Below are 16,889 nucleotides of genomic sequence, written 5' to 3'. Positions count from 1 at the left end.
AGACCTTTTCTGATGAAGGGTCGAGGCCCGAAACGTCAGCCTCTCTGCTCCTATGATGCTGCTTGGCCTGCTGTGTTCATCCAGCCCTGCACCTTGTTGTCTCGGATTCTCCAGCATCTGCAGTTCCTACTATCTCTGAATTAATAAAGCAGATGAGGTGCTGGCATAGTGGTAATGTCACTGGACCAGTAATCCAGAGTCTCAGACTAATGTTCTGGGGGCAAGGGTTTGAATCCCACCACGACAGACGTGAAGTCTGGACAGATTAAAGTCGAAAATGTTCTAAATCATGCAAAGATCAAGGCTTAAAGTAATTAGTAAAAGACAAGAGATGATTAAGAGGAAGGAAGCATGTTTTCACTCAGCAAGTTGTTGTGGTTAGGAATGCACTGTACGAGAGTGTGGAGGAGGCAGGTTCAATTGAAGCTTTCAACAGGGAATGGGATTGTAATTTGAAAAGGAAGCATGTGCTTGGTTATGGGAGAATGCAGGAGAGTAGCACTAAGGATGAGATACTCATTTGGAGAGCTGGCAAAGTACAAATGGGCTGAATGGCCTCCTTCTGTGCTCTAAGGATTCTGTGAACCTGTGGTTTTGATAGGGTAAGTTATGGGTAATGCAGGACTCTGGACTATAAATACTCATAAAACTAAGAGGGAATTCAATAGATATTTGAAGGGTGACTGGATTGGGGAACTCGCTACCAGACCAATATGAGAGAGGAACAGCAGAGATTCGGAGGAAGATGGAAATAAATAGATGATACAGAAAGACAGAGGCAGGAATGGTAGTGAATTAGATAGAGTGGGTGGGAGAAGGCTTGTGTGGAGCAGAAACACCAGCACAGAACGAGTGGGTCTGAAACTGTGCTGGAAATACTCAGACTAAAACATTCTTCAAAGAAACCATCATGCATTCAACAACACGAGTACAGCATCTTCACCATGAGTATGGTAGGAATGCATTGCCCAAGGTTCAGGGAAAAGTTGTTTTTGTCTTGTGCTCTGTAACATTGGGCTGCTTTTGGAAGGTCTATTCACAGCTAAGCGATCACTTTGGTACAAAGCTGTGTCAAGGTCTTGTTTTGTACCTCAATTAAAAGCATGGGAGATAGTGTAGAAAAGATTTACTCAACCATCACCAGAACAGGGAGAGTGCACAGGACTAAACAGGTCTTACCAGACCACAGAGCTACTCTCTCATCGCAGAGAGATGACTGATGCTGGTTTAACCTGAGGGTCACCACACCTCAGGGGAGGGGAGAGGTTGAGAAGGAGAGTCCTTTATGATATCCTCAGCTGGTGCGTGAATTGAACCCATGTTGTTGGTTTCACTCTGCAATGCAATCAGCCAAGTGAGCTAACTGATAGCCTGAAGACTTAATAACGAAGTTTAACAATTATTGAAGAGTGTGGTAGGAGTGTGACAGGGTAAAAGTTGTGATAAAAAGGGGGGATAAATATGTCATAGTAACAAGTGGTATATGCCATCAACTATTTCAGTGAGAATTTAATTTGCAAAATAGGAGACATACCTTTTAGGGATTGGCTCATAGAATTTGTACTGGTCCATTATTTTCTCTTCCAGTTTCTCCTTTTGCCTTCGAAGGGAATTTAACTTGTCTCTAAGGAAGTGAGCGAGTGCAAAATAACTGATCAGAACTGGATCTCTGAAAGTTACAAAATGAGAGACAAACAAGGCTCCATGCAAATACATGTCCTTGGGATCTGGGTGCCCCATGCAAGATTCACTTTTGTTGCCAATCCCTAATTGCCCTGAGATTGTTTCAACTTGAAGCCACTGCCTAATATAATGAAGCTACATCCACAATATCATCAGGTCAGGAGCCTCACGGCCATAAGGGAACAGTACACAGGTCCATGTTGGATGGTCTGTGACATGAAGAGGAAATTGGAAGTGATACTCTAACCCCATACCAGAAGAGCAGAGACAGGAGGGTCACGGCTGATCTGTGGTTAGCACTACTGCCTCACAGAGCCAGGGACCTGGGTTCGTTTCGTCTCATGCGACTGTTTGTGTGGAGTTTGCACATTCTCCCTGTGTCTGTGTGGGTTTCCTCCCACAGTCCAAAGATGTGCTGGGTAGGTGGATTGGCCTTGCTAAATTACACATAGTGTCCAGGGAGGTGTGGGCTAGGTGGGTTAACCAAAGGAAATGCAGGGTTACAGAGATGGGGAAGGGGCATGGGTCTGGAGGGGGGATGCTCTTGGGATGGAGAGTCTGGACTCGATGGGCCAAATGGCCTACTTCCACACTGTAGGAATTTTACGATACTAGGAGCAGCAGTAGGTAATTCAGCCCCTCACACCACCTCCACTGTTCAATTTGATCACAGCTAATCTACTGCCTCAAATCCATTTACTCTCTTCTCATTGCCGACTTACATTGGTCCTGTGAGGAACTCAAGAATGTGGTATCCCAACTTTATTTGCATTCAGAATCATGAGGGATCTGGGCAGAGCATAGAGTCATGTAGCATGGATACAGATCCTTTGGTCCAACCAATCGCCAAACTGAACTAGTCCCACCTGCCTGTGATTGGTCCATATCCCTCCCAGCCTTTCCTATTCACGTACTTATCCAAATGTCTGAGTAAATAGGGAGAATCTGTTCCCACTTACAGTAAGACTAAGAACAAGAATACACAGATTTAAAGACACACATGCAAGGTGAGGAAATTATTTTTTTTTTCCTACACAGCATGTGATCCAGGTCTGGATGCATTGCTTGGAATTGTGCTGGAGAGAGGTTCAATTCAGGTATTAAAGCTACGTTGATTCTATTTAAATTATCCTCCAATGGGAGGGTTACAGGAAAAAAAACACAGAAACATAGACACTTGGAGCCAGAGTAGGCCATTTGGCAAGGAGACTGGCACCAAGACAAAATGCTCAGAGAGAAATGATGGGTTAAACATCCTACTTCTGCACCTCAACAATTCTGAGAATCAGTGATTCAGTATTAGAACCTCCACCACCCAAGGTTCCCCTGAATGACTGAAGTAAGTAGGTGGGGAGTTGGTGGCGGGGTGGGAGGTGTTGGGGGGTGCTGGTGGTGGGTGCAGGATGCTGAGGTAATTGAATAGCTGGTGGTGAGTGCGGGAGCAGGCAACCCCGAGGCAGCAGTGGTGGGGGGGGGGCGCGAGGTTGACCCCTTGTGAGGAATGTGAGCCCAGCATGGCCAGGCACTTACAGCCTGCGATGTTGAACTATTATCTGTGTTTCTTTGTTGAACTTGCTTTCTTTATTTTCCTGCTTTGCACCAAGATTCTGTGCCTGGGTACATTTGTACCCAAGATGGCACCGTAAGTGGCAGCTTGGAAACTTTGCACTGCACTCACACGAGTGAGCACATGTGACAATAAAGCTAACTCATTCACTTGTTACGAGAGTTAGCCCGAATGGCCTTCGTCCCTGATTCTAAGAAGGTCCCAATCTCAGTCTAAATAATTGTTCTTTGAGACTATGCTACACATGATGCACACTCAAATCCCAGCAGGGGGGAAACAATCTCCCAGTATTTATTCTGGCAAACCCCTTCAGAAGCTCGCATATTTCAAGGTGACCACATCTTATTCTCAGCTCCAATGAGCGGACGCCCAATATTCTCAAGCTCTCAGCATAGGAAAACAATCTCATCCCAGGCACCAATCCAGTGCGATATAGTCCCGGGGATCATAGCGAGCCTCTGTCCTGAGGGAGAGGGAGAGGGAGGGGGAGGGGCAGTGAGTTTAACCAGAGGGTCACCACAAATCAGACCAGAAGGCAGGACCTTCACAGTGATCTCAAAATATGTCCATATTTTCTAAGACGTAGAGACCAAGCCAAAGGCTCTGATTTTGCATCAACGTTATGGACATCATTTTCTGCGCTTCTACTTTGTCTGCGTGAAATGTTTTGAGAGGGCACTGTTGGGGAAAATCCATTCAGCAACCTTCATGTTTTAAAGCTGACCAATCACTAAATAATAAGTCTATCATGGAGCAAGAGAACCTCCAAATTCCCAGTGCACTTCCTTGGCGATCCGATATTAAATACAGGAGGGAAACAGGGAGCGGAGAGAGGGATAGCCCGGTCAGCCAATACTAAGTAGTTGTCTTCTCTCAAATTAACTCCAAGGGTCAATACTGTCACTTTTTACTCATGGAGTCTCTGAGGGTTGTCCATTCAATAATTGCAGATGTTCTATGATGACTGGACAGGCTCACCATATCCTTTGATTCACTTACAGCCCAAAGATTTATCAATCATAATCTTGAATATCTATTCTTTCAAGGGATGTGGGCATCATTGGCAAAGCCAATATTTGTTGCCCATCCCTGACTGCCCTACTGAACTGAATGGCTCACTAGGACATTTTAGAGGTCATTTAAGAGTCAACCACATTGCAGTGGGTCTGGAGTGACATGTACGCCAGAGCAGGTAAGGAAATTTGAATAGATTTGTCGTAGTCAGATGTACCTAAGTATAGTGAAAATCTTTGTTTGTGAGCAACACAGGAAGATCATAGCAAACAAGGACATACAGATCACAAGGTGCTTAGACAGAGTGAGGCCCATTGGTTACACTGCACAGGAGGTGTACAAAACAAGATCAAAATGATTTGAAGTTACAGATTTCAGACCCAAAGGGCATTAGTGAACCAGATGGGTTTTTACACCAATCTATAATGGTTTCATGATCATCATCAATGAGATGAGTTTGCAATTCCAGGTTTTTATTCATCACACCAGCTTTATTTTGTTTTTATTGTCTCATGTCAGATATTTTAGAGACTTTTAAGCGACTCTTGGATAGGCACATAGAGGATAGTGAAACGAAGGGTATGCAGGGTTGTTTGATCTTAGTAGGATAATAGGTCAGCACAACATTGTGGGTCGAAGGGCCTGTACTGTGCTGTACTGTTCTATGTTCTATGGGCCATGGGCCTTGTTGGCTAGTCAGCATTTGTGTGAGTGACATAATTGCTCCTTCCTTCAGTCCTAAATGGTTGACCCCATACTCTGAGACTCTGATCCCTCATTCCAAACTCTCTGACAGAGGGGTAACAGACTCTCAGTATCGACCTCCTGCTAACATAATGGTAATATTGACATGTAATGACCGGTAATCCAAAGGCCAGGCTAATGGCCTGGAGACATGATTCAAATCCCACCATGGTAGCTGGTGGAATTAAATTTCAATGATTAAATCTGGAATTGAAAGCAAGTCTCGGTGAGAGTGATTATATAAATATCATTGATTATTGTAAAATCTCGCTAATTCATCAATGTCCTTTAGGGAAGGAAATCTGCCGTCCTTACCTGGTCTGGCCTACATGTGACTCCAGCCCCACAGTAATTGAAATGGCGGAGGAAGCCACTTCATTAAAGAGCAGTTAGAGATGGACAACAAATGCTGGCCTTAAGGAAGACACCACACATCTCACAGAAAAACAAAATTAAATAAACTTGAAGATAACAGCAGAGGCTCTGTAATTATGATCTAGCACAGGAAGGATGGGCCAAAGAGCCATCACAACCCCCCCCTGCAATTGATTAAAGCATCCCATCACTCACATATACTGCTTCTGCTCCTCATGGTAGTGTTCCTTGCTCTCCATGGACTGTTCGAGGAGGTTTTGGTTCTGCTGATTCAGCATCTGAACTTGACTCAGCAAATAATGGTTCTCCTCCTCCAGGTTTCCCTTCAACTGGGTCAGAAGCTTTTGTAAAAAAGAAACAAAAAAAGAGAAAGATCGAGGACTGCCAGGTACGAGAGGAACGGAATTATTTTCACTGAGCACGCAAATAGTTTGAAACAGCAATATGGACTCGTGCCTGTGCATGTGAGAGGGGGAGAGATGAGAATGTACAAGTGTTTGAGGCCAATTATGAAGACACATCCAAAAAGAAGGAAGATTGCTCCATAGTACAAACACCAAATCTTGCTGACAAGGGAAAAAAGTTGTCAAAGCTTTTTGTTCTGTATTTATCAGGACAAATGTAAGAATTCCAAATTTCAAACTGTCATAACAATTTACACAAAAGGACAAAAGGAATATGTGCAGGCATTGTGCCAGTTTTGAAATATCCAGAAGACTAGCAGGGGCTATAGTTCCCTGCTTTCTCTGTGGCAAAGCTTTAGCCAAACTTGCCAATAAATTAGCAACCTCTTCTCCTGTGATATAAATTGTGATCATTTGAAATTTGGCATTCTCGCGTGTTTCCTCACAAGTGTGAGATGGAAAGCTTCAGCAACAATGACATAGAAAACAAGATACATGCTTAAAGGAGAGAAGGATAGAAGATATGAGAAAAGTTGGGAGGGATAACATGTGGAGCGATAACTCTAGCAGAGACCAGTTGGGTGAATAGCCCATTTCCATGCAACATGTTCTAAAAATGATTCTTTGTAACTCTTACCACGGGCTTAGGTTCGCCAACCTACCTATTGTAGCACAATGAAAGATTGCAGGAGTGACTCTAGAGGGATGATTTAAGGAGCAAAACACACTGGGTTTTTAAACAATGAACAGCTCCTACCTTGGATCAGAGATAATACTGAACATTAGGCAGAGGAGGAAATATTGAAGTGACCTGGAAATATGCAGTTTAATCCCATGGAGAGATTGGTGAATGATAGAATCCTTATAGTGCAGAAAGAGGCCATTCAGCCCGTTGAGTCTGGACCGATCATCTAAACAGTATCCTACCCAGACCCAGCCTCCCCATCCTGTGTAACTGCACATTTACCATGGATAACCCACCTAGCCTGCACATCCCTGAACACTACGGGCAATTTAGCATGGCCAATCCACCTAACCTGCACATCTTTGGACTGTGGGAGGAAACCGGAGCATCGGAGGAAACCCACGCAGACACAGGGAGAATGTGCAAACTCCACACTGACAGTCACTTAAGGCTGAACCCCACAGCCACTTCCATCTAGAAGGACAAGGGCAGCAGATACATGGGAACACCACCCCCTGTAAGTTCCCCTCCAAGCCACTCACCACCCTGACCTGGAAATATATCGCCGTTTCTTCACTGTCGGTGGGGGGAGAAAACCCTAAAATCCTTCCTTAACTGCATTGTGGGTCAACCTACACCAAATGGATTGCAGCAGGTCACCACCATCTTCTCAAGGGCAACTAGGGATGGGCAATAAATGCTGACCCAGCCAGCGATGCCCACTGCCTACAAGTGAATTAAAAATATATATTATGCTGTTGTCAAAGTCAGCAAGGGTATAGTCACCTACAGAACCACTGTAGTCCTTTGCAAAAAGCCCAGATGATGGATGTGGTCACCTTGGCCTGACCAGACAGACAAGAACATGAATTAACAGTCTTATGCAGCCTCCTTACAATGGTCATTGGGAGCCATTGTAGGTCAGCAAGTCAAGGGGGTGACAGATTAATGGGAATTAGCGAGAGTTAGGATACTGGCAGCAGGGCTTTGGTTGTATCCATCATGTGTACACATTAACAAACGTCTTAAGGAGACTAAGAGCCCTTATACATGACTATTTTCTTAAGTGAATAGCAAAGGTCTTTTTTCCTAGGTTCAAAACTAAGAGCCATATTTTTAAGGTGAGAGGAGAAAGATTTAGAAGGGACCTGAGGGTCAACTTCTTCACACAGAGGATGGCTTGTGTGTGAAATGAACTGTCAGAAGAAGTGATAGATGCAGGTACAGTTACAGCATTTAAAAGACATTTGGATAGGTGCATGCACAGGAAAGGTTTAGAGGGATACGGGCCAAATGCAGGCAAGGGGGACTTGTTTAGTTTGGGAAACTGTGGGCGTGGATGAGTTGGACTGAAGGGTCTGTTTCTGTGCTGTATGTCTCTATGACCACCGCACGTACCTCACAGTGGTTGTCCAGTTTGGTATGCAAGATGTCCAGGTTCTGGTGCTGCTCCTTTAAACTGTGGTACTCCGACTGCCAGCTTGCCAACTCCAGCTCTGTGTTGTTCAGGGCACTCTTGAACTCCTTGGTGTGGGTCTGCAGATCATCATACTCCTCCTTCAACTGGGCATTCATCGAGCTCAACCTAAAGCACCCAGGGTACACTGTGTCAATTAAATAGCATCTTGGACAGACTTTATGGAAAAAAAGGAGTCAGCCAGACAAATCTTCAAGTCCGCTCTGCCACCAATTGAACGTACAGAATTCTTACAGTAAAAGAACGAACTGCGGATGCTGGAAATTTAAAACAAAATCAGAAACTGCGGGAGAAACTCAGCAGGTCTGGCAGTATCTGTGGAGCGAAAGCAAAGTTATTGTTTAGAGCCCAGTGTCAGTGGATCCGAAACTTTAATTCTGTTTCTCTCCACAGATGCTGCCAGATCTGCTGAGTTTCTCCAGCAGTCTCTGTTTTTGATACAACATCTTTAGTGGGCTTGGCAGAGTAGATGCTGGAAAGCTATTCTGCCCATGCTGGACAGTCTTCGGTGATGGATAAGGACTGGTTATCACAGAAGTGTTACAGTACAGGAGGAGGCCATTTGGCCCATCATTGTATTGTTTCTGTGCTAACGAGCCTGACAGGCAACTGGATTCAAATCTCCCACCTTGGTTAGCTCAAAGCTTCTTTGGGTGAAGCAAGGCTTATCCAGAGAAGCAGCATAGAAATCGACCCCACCTCTGAGTGTATTCCCATGTCCTGTACTCTCCTCAGGCACATAATCAGGCTGAAACTCAAAGTGTGTGTTGCTCTATCAAGAGGTACCATTTCTGGATGAGATTTTACCCTGAGGCACTGTTTATGCTCTCATGTGGATATGAAAAACTCAATGGCAGTGCTCTGAAGAAAGGCAGGGGAGCTCTCTCCAGTCTCCTGGCCAGTATTTAGCAAACTTCTGGTCATCAGTTTGTGGGATCTTGCTGATCTTGGTCATTGTGAGATCTTGCTTATTGGTCCTTGCTGTAATTCCTTCCTAGTAATTTTCGCTACATTTCAAAAGTACTCATTGGCTTTGATGCACTTTGAAAGGTTCTCGGAGGTTGTGGGAGGAGAGTTTGCTCAAGGTAGAGATTGCTAGATTTCTGATTACGGATGGCATACAAGGTTATGGCGATGGGCTGGGTAAAAGACACTGAAGTGTTCTATCAGCCATGATCATATTGAACAGCAGGACTGAATGTCCTACTCCTGTCCTTACGTTCCTAAGTATTTATATTGTTTCTCATGGCATTTCTGGAAACACACTTCCTGTTTCCTAACAGTAACTGGAGGAGGATCAGGAATACTCACTTGTTCCTGCAAGACCGAAGCCTAAGCTGTAGCATTCCCGGCCAGGCCCGGTCTCTGATGGACAGTCCATACCAAACTCCCTCGTCCCCTCCTTCGCCCAACAATCAGCTGGTCACTGGATGTCTTACCTGTTCAGGTCAGCGTGCAACTGTCTGTTCTCCTCCGCAACGGCTATGCTCCTCTTGGTCTCTTGCTGCAGGCTCTCTCGCTGGTCTCTCAGTGTGCAGTCCAACTCCTCCAGCTCCATCTTCTGCTTTAGCAGACCCATGTACCTGTGAAGGGAGGCACAAAAGTAGGAGATCTTATGTGGCTGCATCAGACCAGGAATGACCCGAGGGAGAGGCAAAGGCACAGAATGGACCAGGAGACAGCTGAAAAAATCCAACATTCAACCAGCCCAAATGGTGCTACAGCAAAAGAGAGGGGCACACTGGTCAATCCGGACTGGTTCAATCAAATCCAATAAATTCAGTTCGAGTTAAAAACAGAAACATAACTGGCCATCACTGATGGTGCAATTGGATGGAAGTTGTTTAAAATGATGAATTTTAGCCAGTAATTATTTGATCTGGTGGGAGAGTAGGATCTAGAACCGGGGAATGCAGTTTAAAAATAAAAATAAAAAAAATCAGAAAATAATTCTCTGCATAATCTTGAACACACTCTTCCCCTCTTGCAGGTGACGGGGACATGGCTGAAGTTTTCAATCTGAGACCAATGGACATTTGAAATAAACACCGAAAATGCTGGAGAATCTCAGCTGGTTGGGCAGCGTCTGTGGAAGCAGAAACAGAGCTAACGTTTCGAGTCTGGTGCAACCTTTCTTCAGGAGCCTTTGAAGAAGTCATAGCCGACTCAAAACGTTAACACTGTCTCTCTATCTCTCTCTGTCTCTCCACAGATGCTGCCAGATCTGTGGAGTTTCCCCAGCATTTTCGGTTTGTGTTTCGGATTCCCAGCATCTGCGGTATTTTGCTGTTACTTGATGGACCGTATCTCGCTGGAACCAGCCAGCAATGCAGCCCAGTTCTTTCTGTTGTGTGGATAGTGGTCAGTCTTCCTGGAATTCTTTTGTCCCGTTCAGAACTCTCCTATTAATTATCCTTGGGGTGTTAATGGTGCAGTATGGTGGTAATCCAAGAGGTCCACGCTAATGCTGGGAGGCATCTGGCTGTATGTCAGCTGACAGTAATTTGAATTCAATGAATAAATTTGGAATTGAAAGCTAGCATCAGTGACGGAGACCATAACAAGGATCATTGATCGTTGTAAACACCTATCTGCTTCATTAAAGTCCTTGCTGTGGGGCCTGGTCTGGTGTCCAGTCAAATCCAGTCTGAATTGGCCCCAGTAAGCCGTTTGGTTTAAGGGCACTTAGGGATATGCAGCAGATGCTGGTTTTGCTGGTGACATTCAAACTGTATGAAAGAGCAGTGAAAATCACATCTCATTGTGCTAAACTCTGAGGGGCACCAAGGGTGCACGTGCTGTTTGTTTTCAGAACTCTCACATACAGTCACAGAGATCTAAGGTTTTAGAGTAGATTTGTAGCTCGGATTGAGGGTATTATGGTTGGTTGGCTCACCGAGCTGGATCGTTGTTTTTCCAGACGTTTCATTACCCTCTTGGGTAACATCCTCAGTGCAGCCTCCGATGAAGCGTCGGTGTGTTTTCCTGCCTGGTATTTAAACTCTGCGGTCCGTTGAGTCTTCAGATACAAGCACGGGACTTCCTAGAAGCCTGCTACTCCACGAAGAAAGCCATCAACAAACACATAGAGATCGACCCCATATGCACTCCACTGCGAAGGAAAACCGGAAGTGAGGTAATCCAGCTCAACTGACTCCAGAGATTAAAAGCCAGGCGGGAAAACACACTGACGCTTCATCAGAGGCTGCACTGATGATGTTACCCAGCAGGGTAATGAAACAGCTGCAGAACAACGAACCAGCTCGGCGAGCCAACCAACCACAACAGTCACAAAGATCTGGAGCAGGGAGAAAAAGACCCTTCAGCCCATCAGATGCGGGCTGGTCAAAAACAGCCACCTAACTATTCCAATGTTGGATCTTCCGAGCAGGGAATGAGTCACCTTTCCTCCAGGTCTTTGTGTTCCGACTCCAGGTTCTTGTATGCTGCCTTCAGGCCAGCCTGCTGACTGATCAGTGTCTCGCACTCAGTGGATTGACGCTCATTTAGCCCCATCAGTCGCTCGTGATCCTGAAGCAGCGAGTCGTACGTGGCCTTCATTTCCTCTTTTTGACGAGTGAGCTTCTCAATCTCGCTCTCCAGATTGGACTGCAGGTTCTGCAAGGCAGCATTCTGACCCATCAGAGCTGCACCCTGGGAACTCAGAGTCGAATTCTCCACCTGCAACAGGGCAAAACGTCCCACTGTCACCTCAAAACTGGAGTCGTCACTGCAGAACACAATAGTCTGTAGCTAAAGCAGGAAGCATTCATGTTATAAATGTTTGGATATGGTAAGAACCCAGATCCTCACATGACCTAAACAAGGTCAAACTTGGCAGAATGACCATGATTTCACTCACCAACATTCACAGCTTATAGCCCTGCACAACAGCTGAGAATCTTGCAATCATAAGAAGGCTGTAGGAGTGGGAAAGGAAGCTACTGCAGGACCGTGGCCAGGGTGGGGGGGAAAGCAGGGAGAGGAAGGAAGTGGGGATAGGGAAAGAGGAGCAGAGGATGTGAGTAGTTATCAGAGAGAATCACAGAATCCCTCCAGTGTGGAAGCAGGCCATTTGGCCCATCGCGTCCACACCGATCTTCCGAAGAGCATCCCACCCAGACCTACCCCCTACCCTACATTTCCCCTGGCTAACCCACCCAGCCTACACCTACCTGGACACTACGGATAATTTAGCATGGCCAATCCACCTAGCCTACACACCTTGGATTGTGGGAGGAAACCAGAGCACCTGGAGGAAACCCACACAGACACGGGGAGAATGTGCAAACTCCACACAGACAGTCACCTGAGGGTGGAATCGAACCCGGGTCCCTGGCGCTGTGAGGCAGCAGTGCTAACCACTGAGCCACCGTGCCGCCCCAGGTATAAGAAGGGAGAGGATGAGAGGGTGAAGGTGGACAAGTAAGAAAATTGAAGATGACTGAGTCGGAATTTGGGGAGGCAGGGGTATAAATAGAACTAGGTAGATGGTAGTGAACAAAGTGATGGAGATGTGGGTGATATATATCTGGGTCCTGATGGCTAGCGTTATAACAGAGGTGCCAAACGAGGTAGCAGATGTGTTGTTGTTAATCTTACAAAATTCATTTAATTCTGGAACAGAAAGTAGCAAATCTAACTCCACGATTAAAGAAGGCAGTAAAAAGGAAACTATAAGCCGTTTGTTTGATGTACATTAGGAAAGTGTATCAATTATTATTGATATTATAACTGGGCACTTAGAAAATCTTAAGGTTACTGGAAGAGTTGGTGTGGTTTTGTGAAAGGGAATTCATGTTGAACCAATTCATTAGAATTCGATGAAGGACCAACATGTTCTGTGGATAAAGGGGAACCTGAAGGCATTTCCCATGGCTAATCCACCCAGTTTGCACATCTGTTGACACTATGGGCAATTTAGCATGGCCAATCCACCTATACTGCACATGGACTGTGGGAGGAAACTAGACCACCCAGAGGAAACCCATGCAGACACGGGGAGTATGTGCAAACTTCGCATAGACAGTCGCCTGAGGGTGGAATGGAACCCGAGTCCCTGGCACTGTCAGGCAGCAGTGCTAACCACTGAGCCACCGTGCCGCCCCTTTTAGGAAGAAGGGAGGAAGGTGGGGGCTTATCAGATCAGCCATGACCTCATTGAATGGTGGAGCAGACTCGATGGGCTGAATGACCTACATCTCGTCCAATGTCTTATGGTCTTATAATTATCCCTATTTAAGTTTAAAAAGATGGTCTCAGACCCACTCCTCTCCCCCTCAAACTGAATATGAAACTCAATCACATTATGGTTGCTGCTACCTAGGGGTGCCTTCACTATGAGATCATTCATTAATCCTATCTCATTGCACAACACCAAGAAAGGGAGGACCGACCTGTAGTTTGGCGTTCTGTATCTGTAGCGTGGTGCTATGCTCCTGTAGGGAGGCTGTCTGTCGCTGTAGGGCAACTATCTGCGAGTTGACTGCATTGTTCTGTGCTTCGAGCTGCCTGAGCTGATCCTTTAGCAGCTCCTTCTCTGCCTGCAATGCAGCGTTCTGCCAATACAACCAGCAGCAAATCAGAAGTGGCTTCACGTGCCAGAGCAAAAAATGAAGGTTGGCAATTCAAATTAAAGTATCAGAGTGAAGTAAAGAGAAGTTGCAGAATTTTAAACCAAGTGGCGTATAGACCCAAACAGAATAAAATATTTATTTCAACGTCCCAGAAAAACTATAAACCTAGTAACTCTTGAAAAAAAATCCTTGAGTTAAAAAAAAACAACAAAAAAATGAAACAGAGAGAAGTCTTCCACTCTTCCATGAAGAGTGGGGAGGAAGGAAAAAGTGCAAATAAAATTCAAAACACAACCCAGCTTGAAACAAAAACAGAAGTTGCTGGAAAAGCTCAGTAGGTCCGGCAGCACCTTTGAAGAAAAATCAGAGTTAATGTTTTGGGTCTGGTTAGCCTTCCTCAGAAGGCATTTTCCTAGCTCCCATCAGTTCTGCGGAAGGGTCACCGGACCTGATATGTTAGCTCTGATTTTTCTTCACAGATGCTGCCAGACCTGCTGAGCTTTTCCAGCAACTTCTGTTCTTGTTCCTGATTTACAGCATCCGCAGTTCTTTTGGTTTTTACAATGTTTGTATAGCAATGAATTTCTATAATGCCTTTTAAAGCTTTGGGAAATCAAAGTATTTACAGCTTTTATGAAGTCTTGTCTCCCATTAAATGTCAGAAAAATCACAGACAATTCACACAAGCAAACTCTCACATACAAGAATGAGAAATATAGAATTCTGACATTCGGCCCAGAGTCCACACTGAACCTCCAAACAACATCCCACCCAGACCCAACCGTACAATCCTGCATTTCCCTGAACACTATGGGCAATTTAGCATGGCCAATCCACCTAACCTGCACATCTTTGAACTGTGGGAGGAAACCAGAGCACCCGGAGGAAACCCACGCAGACACGGGGAGAACATGTAAACTCCACACAGACAGTCACCCGAGAGTGGAATCGAATCCAGGTCCCTGACGTTGTGAGGCAGCAGTGCTAACCACTGAGCCACCATACCATCCCCGGAAAATGACCAGGTGGTGCACTTTTTGATGTTATTGTTGCGGATTGAGGGATAAATAGTGAGCAGGACACTAGGAAGGACATCCCTGCTGTTCCTCATGACCATGGGACTGTTTCCTTCCTGAACTGTGTTAGCTGTGTCACAGATGGCAGCATTATCACTCTTCAGGCACAAGGGTTTGAATCCAACTCCAGCACTTGAACACAAAAAAGGTTTAAATGGCAAACTGGCGCTTTTTCTGTCCTCTCAGGTGAACGCAAACAATTCCAAGGAAGAAGAACAGGAGATATTTCCACCCGGCCTGTGGCCAATATTTACCTTTCAATCAAAATCACTCAACAAATTATCTGTTCACTATCATATTGTTTGTGAGAAGTTGCTTTTTCCATGTTAATTGTATTAAGGATAAGCAAGTGGAGGGGATCAACTAATTAAATACCCTGAGGGTAGATAGGGCTCTTGTGGTGCAGTGGTAGTGTCCCTACCTCTGAGCGAGGAAGCCTGGGTTCAAGTCCCACCTGCTCGAGAGATGTGTTCTAATCACGTTTTCTAATCAATCCATTCAGAGATATCTCGAGTACATATAAAGACGGTCTGTCCCTTACTATTGAGATTTTGGCACATTCACATCCCGTGAATGAATTTAAAAAAAAAAAACTCACGTTCCTCTCCACCTCGATAATGTTATCCTTTACTTTCAGCAGCTCCAAGGTGGTTTCCCTGTTCTCCTTCTCCCACTTTTCCTTCTCCGTGCATTCTGGTCGGGAGCTCTGAGGAGAGTTTGGGAGGGAGGTAGTGGCTAGTCCTTCCTCATCTTGACGTTGCAGTAGTGCTTCGAAATTCCATTTCACCTGGAAAATAAGGGAAGGGAGTTAATTGTATCTGGGAGGGCCATTCTGTGTTAGAGTTGTCAGTGCTGCAGCTACAGTAGCAGCCTAAGACACAGTAAACCAGCTCAACAAGACCCAGCATGGAACAGAATGTGGATGCTCAGACTGACTGACTGTGCACTCTGTTGCCAATTCTATTGGGAATAATCTTCTTGGCCCGTGGTGTTCTAGGATGAAGTAAATTCTATTCTTTTAAACAACCCAAAATTAGATTAGACGGCATCTGATGGGGCAACAGTAAGAAAAACACGAACTAACAATTAACCCCTTACAAAAGACGAATGGAAATTTATCAAATCAAATTATCATTAGCTTATTTGATGATACACTCCAGCCCTTGCTGTGCACACCAGTCTCGAAAGGTATTCATAAGTGCTGGTGCACGTTCCTTCTCAGTGGACATCGGAGTGCGGATGTAACCACAATAAAGGGGCAGGCGGTCAGGCATATCAGATCCTCCCCCGCATCTGCAGTCCTTCCTATCTCTGGAAGAGACTAATTCCTGGTAGTGACTGGATGCAGCGAGAATGGAGTTTTTGAGTAATCATGGTGATCTCTCTCAATTAATCAACTGCAGATGCAGAATGACAATTATTACAGTTCAAAAAGGAGTCAGCCAGCCTATTATGTTATTCCAATGAACAATGCACTTAGTCCCATTCCCCTACCTGCTGCCCCTAGCCCTGTGCATTGTTCCTGTTTAGGTAATGATCTGATTCCCTTCTCCACATTTCAGACCCAAAACACTCGCTGCAGAAAATTCACCTCAGTCTCCATTCCTTCTTTACACAATGACCTTAAATCTATGCCCTCTCTTAATCGATCCCACCACCAATGGGAACAGTTTCTCTCTATCCGCTCTGTTCAGACCCCACATGATGTTGAACCCCTCCACCAAATCTCCTTTAAACCTTACTTTCTCTAGGGAACTTCTCCAATTTATTCACAGCACTCTCCACCTTTAACGGTTTACGCATGTCTCTGCTCCTGCTCACCCTTTAGAGTTGCGCCCTTTATTTTACTTTTCCCTACCAAAGTGCACCAGCTCACACTTCTCCCCTGCTACCTGTCTGCCCACTCCCCTAAACATGTGCCAATAAGGTGAGAGAAACTCTCAGCTGTGGGGAATTTCAGGACCAAGAATTCAGCTGTTCCTGCTCAGCCTGTTACCCTCATTCATGCTCTGTCTCAAACAATCCACATTGTGGTGTCCCAGGGTGTTACTGAAAAGATAACCCAGCCAACCCACATTTGAATGAATCAGTGCTAACCCTTCCCAACGTCTGTTAAAGGAGCCGGTTCGACAGTGAGATCACGGACATTCAACCCAGCACATCCACTAGCCCTCCCCCTTCCCAGTGCAGCCACTGGCTCCACCTCCAACATGGGCCACTGGCCCCTCCCTACCAATGCAACCACTGGCCCCCTCCCTCCCAGTGCAGCCACTGGCCCCCTCCCTCCC

General features: G+C 45.5%; 1 protein-coding gene across 1 annotated transcript in view; it reads right to left on the bottom strand.

Annotated features, from left to right (window-relative positions):
* Positions 1-16,889, bottom strand: part of LOC109911759 (protein Daple) — a gene marked incomplete at its 5' end in the record, with an annotated part of 117,394 nt that overhangs the window by 69,285 nt on the left and 31,220 nt on the right. Inside the window, 7 exons of the mRNA XM_048600325.1 lie at positions 1,535-1,624; positions 5,579-5,724; positions 7,871-8,057; positions 9,389-9,532; positions 11,353-11,630; positions 13,346-13,507; positions 15,200-15,388. Coding sequence (XP_048456282.1) covers positions 1,535-1,624; positions 5,579-5,724; positions 7,871-8,057; positions 9,389-9,532; positions 11,353-11,630; positions 13,346-13,507; positions 15,200-15,388 — 1,196 coding nt within the window. The remainder of the gene's footprint in view (positions 1-1,534; positions 1,625-5,578; positions 5,725-7,870; positions 8,058-9,388; positions 9,533-11,352; positions 11,631-13,345; positions 13,508-15,199; positions 15,389-16,889) is intronic.

This window comes from Rhincodon typus, chromosome 8, assembly GCF_021869965.1.
Source record: "Rhincodon typus isolate 14 chromosome 8, sRhiTyp1.1, whole genome shotgun sequence".
In the NCBI taxonomy this organism is placed as follows: Eukaryota; Metazoa; Chordata; class Chondrichthyes; order Orectolobiformes; family Rhincodontidae; genus Rhincodon; species Rhincodon typus.
This window is presented reverse-complemented; position numbering and strand designations above follow the sequence as displayed.